The 7,578-nt window shown below is 38.3% G+C and overlaps 1 protein-coding gene across 1 annotated transcript in view; it reads left to right on the top strand.

The window, feature by feature from the left end:
* ALDH1A2 (aldehyde dehydrogenase 1 family member A2) overlaps positions 1-7,578 on the top strand; it is a 92,956-nt gene that overhangs the window by 28,960 nt on the left and 56,418 nt on the right. The window contains exon 4 of the mRNA XM_052672412.1: positions 7,176-7,272. Coding sequence (XP_052528372.1) covers positions 7,237-7,272 — 36 coding nt within the window. The 5' untranslated portion in view covers positions 7,176-7,236. The remainder of the gene's footprint in view (positions 1-7,175; positions 7,273-7,578) is intronic.

Below are 7,578 nucleotides of genomic sequence, written 5' to 3'. Positions count from 1 at the left end.
TTGCTGAATATTTCAAAGGCCTGGGCTTCCTGGAGAAAAATATTACGCTCTTAACCTCTTAAGCATCTTGGGTGATTTTATCAAACATGATACTGACTTGACCAGCTTCTGGTTGATTTACAAATGTTTTCTGCCATTTGATGTCACGCTAGGAGCTTATCCCAGTTAAGTTATTTTAGCAACTGCTACAGATGTTCATTTCCTTGGTTTGTATCAGTCATCTTCCCTTTTTTTACTTTGTTGGCTACTGTGTTTAGTTCTGTCAGTACTATTGTCTGCTGTGAATAGAACAAAGACTCATGAGACTGGGCAAATGAGACATTTCTACAATTTCTCTGGTGCTCTTCTTTCCCTCAAGGCTGGACTTGATGCATGTTTATCCCTTAACCACCCACTTTACACCCACTATCCAATTTTAATCCTTAAGCATTTTTGCATGCCCTTTTACTATCTCTGAATCTGCATTCAAATACCATTTTACCATTAGCAGATTCAGAAAATGCTGACCTGTGGAGAGCCACATAGGTGACAAGCTGTGAGACATCTGCATTTGTCCTGGTGCTGTATGAGCCAGGTGAGCACCTGTGTGGCAGCAGGCAGGCATGAGTGCAGAGGTTTAGCCTACAGTGCAGGTCTGCACTCGCACAGAGACAGCTGGAGCTGCCTCTGGAAAGCCACTGAAAACAGCTTATGTACTGCAGTTTGAACATCTTTGTGCTGTATCACTGCAAAGCAAAGATATAATTCAGAACCTTAATTATCACATATATTAAAGTATATGTTCATTATGGCTTTTAAAATTATGGATATGGTAGAGCTGAGGGAGGATCTTGAGGAGGCCATCCATTACTGGAGGAATGAGATAATCCACTTCCTCACTTCCAGGAAAATGGGAAATAAATACATTTATGAAAGCAATTTTTAGTTGCTTGCCTGTAAAAGTTCATTCTTCTGGGCAGATGCAAGTCTCCCTCTCAACATAGTGTGAAGCTACTTCTTAGTTTAGTCTCACAACAGGTGTGAATGTATTGACTCTGTTCTTTCATCTAATTATACCGAAATAACATGTCAGTGATAGACACAGAAACTCCTAAGTGGGGAGTGGGAGAATCAGGTTCCCAACATAACTATGCATCATTTTCATTTCCTTTCTTCAGATTTTCTTCAATACTTTGACAAATATTTTAAGGAGTGCTTTGAAAAGAATGTAGAGGTGATAACAACAACCTTTTCCAGTCCCTTCACTGGACAAATCCTGCATGAGATTATGAAAAGCTATGGAGTGCAGAAGTGTAGAGGAAGCACTCAAGATAGTGAACTCCATACCTGAAAAGCTGAAAGAATTTTTTGCCTTAAGAACCAAAATGTAGGTTTAGGAAGCTGTCCTAAAATGAATTCTGAGTAGGACAGGCTTTAAGAGAAACTGATAAGTTAAACAGTAACTATTTGTGCTGGTGCTGTGCAGAATTTCTCCCAAGAAAATGAAATGTTTGACTACTCAAGCACTGCTGCCAGTGGATTGTTTTATGTCTGAATCCAGTCCTAGTACCAGAAAGATGGAACGTAGAAAATGTGCAACTGAATCATTAGTGTCTCAAAAGAGGATTCCAGGGGTGATCACAGGACCTACAAAAATGTCAGTCTGACTTCTAAGCAAGGAAAATTAGATAAAGTGTAGGGAAAAATTAAGTCAATAGGCAGATAAAGCTAATAGTCCGTAGAAGCATCAAATGGTTTCTACTAAGGGAGGTTGCACCTCACAAGTCTGTTGGCATTTTTAAAAGATGTCAAAAAGCATGTTGATGTTATTGCTTGTGGTTGAGTGTGGGTCCTTAGGTCACAAAACTGAAACCCTTGGGACCCACACCCCCAAGTCAATCTCAGCTAAACTATTTCTTCTTTCACCTGGATTCAAGCAGAGTAGGAATTCTAACAGCATGTATAATCTAACCATTATTATGAGTAATCTTCACTCCTACAGAAATAGCAAAGCCAGAATAATACACATAGCTCCCACAGTTTAAGTCCCATGGGTAACAGTCTATAGTGTACTGAATTTTAAATAGTACATTATTCAGAGTATCACATAAATTGTTATTACTGATGTAATAAAACCTAAGCCAACACAGCTGGAGAGACCAGGACTATAAATATAACACATATATTTTTTGAATTGTAATAATATGGGTCAAATTATTTTTAAGTCTAAATCCGCTGATTGTAGTTGAATTGGACAAAGTCTGAATGCACACATCTGCTATAATTCATGCTGCTGCACAAATGCCTTTGCTGAATTTATATTTATGTTTTCCTACAGAAACTGCTGCATGGTACTTAAAGGACATTCCCTGTTTTATTTATTGATCTTGATGCTGGGAAACCAAAAAAAAATTAGGAAGATTTGAACGTGCTACAATTCAGCATTCTGATGGTTTTTAGAACACCAAAAAGCAAACAAACAAAAAAAACCCAGCACATCTTAAGTTCTTGTGCTTTCTGATCATCTTCTGTCCTTGCTGTAGCCTTGATAAGAAGTGACCACCTGTAGTGTGCAGCTCAGCCTTGGAGGGAGGGGTAGTGCATGTGAAGTGACCCTTCCAGAATTTCTTCATTCTTTATTCTCTGTTTCTGTGATCTCAGCATCCAGATAAAACATTTCAGTCCAGATCATGAATGTGATTTCAAAAAGGTACTGTGTGTGTTTCAAACTTTCTGCCAATAATGCCTCAAGCCTCGTTCAAAGCTTACTGAAATCCACTGTTGCTGACATTGGTCTCAGTGAGAAGTGAATTAGACTTCCTCTAAAGCAGAACCCAAAACTTTTCTTTGTTTTTTGATGGGCTAGGAGAACCAGCAGGCCTCAGTGTATTACTGATGTATTATATGTATATGTATTACATATACTGCTGTATAATCAATGATAACATCTTTTAAAAGTTTTACAGACTACGTATAAAAGGCCCCAAGAGTTTCCAAGTTGGTTGAATCTTTGTAAGAGTTGTGTAATGCAGCACTGCACTGAGGGGTCTTGCTGGCACAGTGGGGAACAGATAACATTCCACACTGAAGGGCTCTGGGACGGAACTGTCAGTGCTGGCAAAACGCAGAAGTGTTGGGGAAATGCTGCACAGATGGTTATGTGCACCAGCATTATCTGCTGCACTACACTATGCTCCCTTCTAAATGTGCTGGATATAGTTTTACTATAAGCTTCTCTGATAGGTGACAGTATGGGCAGCTGTAACTTTATGAATGCATCTGGAAAAAGACTATGTAAGTACAAAAAGAATTTTGCTTTTAGAGAATGAATTAATTCAGTATATAGGAAAATGTTTTGTTAAAACCAATTCCCTATTTGTTTTTTCTTCACGTTCCCTTTTTTGGAACAGTTGATGTACGTGACAAGTAAGTGCAAAGGAAGATGATTGACAGCATGTTCTTTCTAAAGTAACTTTTTTCACATCCCATTTCTTTATTAAAAAAAAACCTCAAAATCCAGATCAAAGTTTTAAATTCAGATTTGCTATTACGAACAAAAGATGTCTTGTAAATATAGCCATGCAACATGAAGAAAAGCTCAAAGTACATCCTATGGGCTTTGCAGTGATCTAAACACCGTATTTTCCTAATCAGAATGGTGTACGTAAAGCCTTTTATCTTTCTACAGGGCGCACACTTCACATAGCAAAAGGCATTCTGTATCTATTTATGGCTACCAGTCCTGCTGCAGAGTTGTGGAAACCTGATCCAAATCTACCTAATTAATGAAAAAAAATTTCATTAAGTCAAAGGTAATGACAGATTTGACTCAAAGGTAATGACATTGACACATAAAGGTAAAATTCCTTTTTACATATGATATGCTAACAATATAGATTATAAAATTGTTTCAGATTAGGAATAGGAGGAACATTGGATTCTGAGCCTAATTCCTTTGGAACTCCCAATCACAATTTTTTAATTAAAAAAAATTGTTTGGAGGTTCAGAGCTTCCTCTTTATAGGGTGTGCTTAGCAGTACACCCAGGAAGCAATCTTTTACTACTTCTGTGCTGTATCCATATTCATTAAGGTAATGAAGCTATTAATTGAATATGTAAGTTCAGGTAATTAAATATAAGACTTATTTCTTTAGTTTAAAGGGTAATAATAAAAAATTTAAACTTGCAAACTAGATCACGCATTTAGTGATGATAAATGTGACCTGGAAAGTGCAATAGTCCAATATTAATTAGTTAATTGCATCCATTCATTAGGTGATGTACATTAGCAGAAGGTCAATCCATTTGAAGTTTGATACGTTTTACAAATAATAAATTCAAACAGGTAAATTGAAAAGAAATTCACAATAGAAGAGTATATTGTATATTTAACCACAGGACAGGGTCCGTACGACCCGAGAGCATGTTGCCTGCATCTTCCCAGCTAATGGCACGCGTTCTTTACAGCACTGTCCCGAGGCACTGACCTCCATTGTGCAAACTCAGGGAGCAGATGGGTGCCATTTTGCAGAGACTGAACCCAACCACCCCTGGCTGTGAGTGCTGTGTGCAAGGAGGTGACCAACCAAGAACCTCTGAGCTGGTGGGCTCAGAACATCATCAGACTTGAGGAGCTGCACCTCAGGATTGCTCTGTCAAAGGCAAAACCAGCCACACTAGCAGAACACGCTGGATTTAACTGTGGACTTAGACCACAGCATTTGAAACTGACTTCTAAAATAACCCAAACATTGACTGTCTTTCCAAGCATGTTCTATTTTATTGCCATTACTGCTGTAACTGAATTATGTTTAAATCCAAGTTTAAATGTAGGATTGAGCTTACAATAGCAGAAATTTAGTTCTATGGGCATAAAGTGGACAGGAAAAAAGACTGATCACTTTGACTTCTTTTTAGTGAAAATTGTGTTCAGTTTTCTTCATTGGTCATTCCTGGATTTTCAGTAACAAAAAATAATTGTTCTTAATATCAGCATTTACCTTTTTTTTTTTTTTTTTTTTTTTTTTTTTTTTTTTTTTTTTAGAATTAAAAGTAGTGTAGAAATAAGGAAAAGGTGATTTTCTATTTTTTCTTAATAATGTAAAATATATCCAGACTCAATCAATTATTAATAAGACTTATAATGTTAAGACAGTGAATTCATTGGGATACTTGGGAAAATTTCTGGCATGGTACCATCATAAGATGATTGCAGTATTCTGAATATTGCTTTACAGATAAGAATACTTCTGAATACTTCTGTGTTTAACAGTTTTTAGCTTGTGTGTATAAAATATCTTCATCTAGAGCAAGGACCGGCACCATTCTGTGTGCAGTTCAAGGGCCATAACTCTTGAAAGATTTCAAAGAGTGAACCTCTTTCAAATGATCAGGCTTAGAGACATTTAAGAGAATTGATTCAATTAACCTAGAGGAAAAAGGTGCTATAATGTGTGATTTATATTTGAAGATAAATTAAAATACAAGTATCTCCTGAAGAACGTTTGCTGCCATCATGGTCCATAATGAAAATAGCAGGTAATTAAATAGGACACCTGAGGCTGAAGCTTTTACTGTATATACCAGAACATGAAGTTCCGATTTTATAAGTGCAAATCTGAGATAAAAAATAACATAGTGGATATTTCTTTGGGGTCCATGTTTTTCCTTCAAAAGTGATTTCTAAAGTGGCTAAGAAATGGGAGGGACATTTACTGCTACAGAAGGCAGTGGAATGGTCTTTCTCAATCAATACTGAATTTGTATGAGGAGCCAGAGATAGCACTGCTAAATGCTGGAGGGACAGCTGGGAGAACTACATATAAAAAAGAACTTAGGGGTCAGATCAGAATTACTGTGGGGAGGGTTTTGAAGTTGATCTCGAAATGAATCATTGGAAGTGCCTGACAGAATAATGATGTGATTCAGTTCCTTTGTGTGTGTGACAGCATTTAAAGCCTGGAGCTCACTATGGAGTATCAGAAATCTTCATGGTGTAAGGATTTGAAGCAGATAGGACCTCTGTGATGCTGGGGTTACTGAAGCCACTGTCCATTTCAGTGGTGTACCAGCACGTGCCTCGGTGCAGCTACTCTACTCAAAGGTAGAGTACCCAAAGAGGTAATTGGGACAAAGATGTATTCATCCAAGCCTCTAGCTTTATAACGTCCTTTAGGCAGTGGGTCCTTGTAGTAGAGGGTAAAAAAATGACAGAAAAGTGCAAGCAGTCTAAGAATGCCTTAATTACCTCTGTACTGTCTGCCACATGTAAACTCTATTGCACCCCAATTCCAAGATGTTGTGTTTCCATCAGATGGCTTTAGTATAAGCAATGTTTGGTGGGGCTGAATGAAGAAATTAAGATTTGTGAATGAAACAAAGACTTTTCTTAAAATGTTACATTCAGATTGGTCAAAGTATAACAACAAACCACTTCAGGAAAGAGTTTGATCTTAGTTATTTATTAGCATAAAGTGTAACAGTGAGAATGTAACAGAAGCAAAGAACAGCCTCACCTGGTTGTTTCTGTAGCAATCATTTCTTCAAGAAGTATGAAGACTGTAATAACTTTGTCATTACATCCTGAAACAAAATATTTGTCTCCTGGTTTGAAGCTGATGTTGAAATAGGAGTTAAATTAGAACACTTTGATGTGAGAGAAAATAAACCAGTCTGACTTAATTGCGACTTAGCTCATATTACCCAAAATCCACCACCAGCATCAACAACAAAAAAGCAACAAGCAGAAAGTACAAGCCTGCAATCAGAATAAGTGTTTTCCCTGCCATACCTGCGTGTTTGGGATTTGGGGGACTTGGGCAGAACTTGGGCTGCTGTTTCTGTTCTTTCTCATGGCAATTGTAGGACTCACATTTTTCTTCTGCAAATTAGATTTTTACTTCTACATTCATTGTTATTACTGAGTTATTGTCACTATTGGCAATAGTGGTAGTCAGTTATTGTCCCATTGTCTAAGGCAATAGTGGTAGTCATCCCTCCTACAAACAAATAGCATCAAATATTTGTTCTGCGTGATTTGAAGCCATGTCTGCTTGCTGTCATAGAGTAGTCACTCTGGTGCTTAATTGCTAAGTTCACCGGTACGCCCAGCACTGCACCACAGGACTTGCTCTGTCACATTGACAGGAACTCAAGTGTGGTCTTGGCAGTAAAGCTTTTGTCATTGTCTTTGCAGGTGAAGGAGGAGAATCCTGGCTGGTCACCCGCTACTGGGAAGCTCTAGGCATGTGTGTGCCATGTTCTGCTGGCTGCAGCTCAGGAGCCATGGTGTGGTGAGTGAGGGGCTGTTCATCACCTGGGAGTGCCAGTGGGGTTGGGTGGCACCTGAGCCAGCCGCGAGGTGTTTTGCATACTGAACTGCTTTCAGACATAAGATAAATACAGTTTGTATGATGAGGAGTTGATGGAGGCTGAGGGAGCTGAGTTAAAACTGAAGTCACAGGAGTGTTATGACAGTCAGGAGCTTAAGCAGCTCTTGACTGTGTGGGTTTGAATGGCACCTCCAATGCACTACAATCCCTTCTCACGAAAACTTCCTGAAAACTTCATTGACTCGATTTAAGAATGAAACCGCTGCA

Source organism: Tympanuchus pallidicinctus, unplaced genomic scaffold, assembly GCF_026119805.1.
Source record: "Tympanuchus pallidicinctus isolate F22 unplaced genomic scaffold, pur_lepc_1.0 scaffold12, whole genome shotgun sequence".
Lineage (NCBI taxonomy): Eukaryota > Metazoa > Chordata > Aves > Galliformes > Phasianidae > Tympanuchus > Tympanuchus pallidicinctus.
Note: the sequence above shows the minus strand (reverse complement) of the source record. Positions and strands in the feature narration are given on the sequence as shown.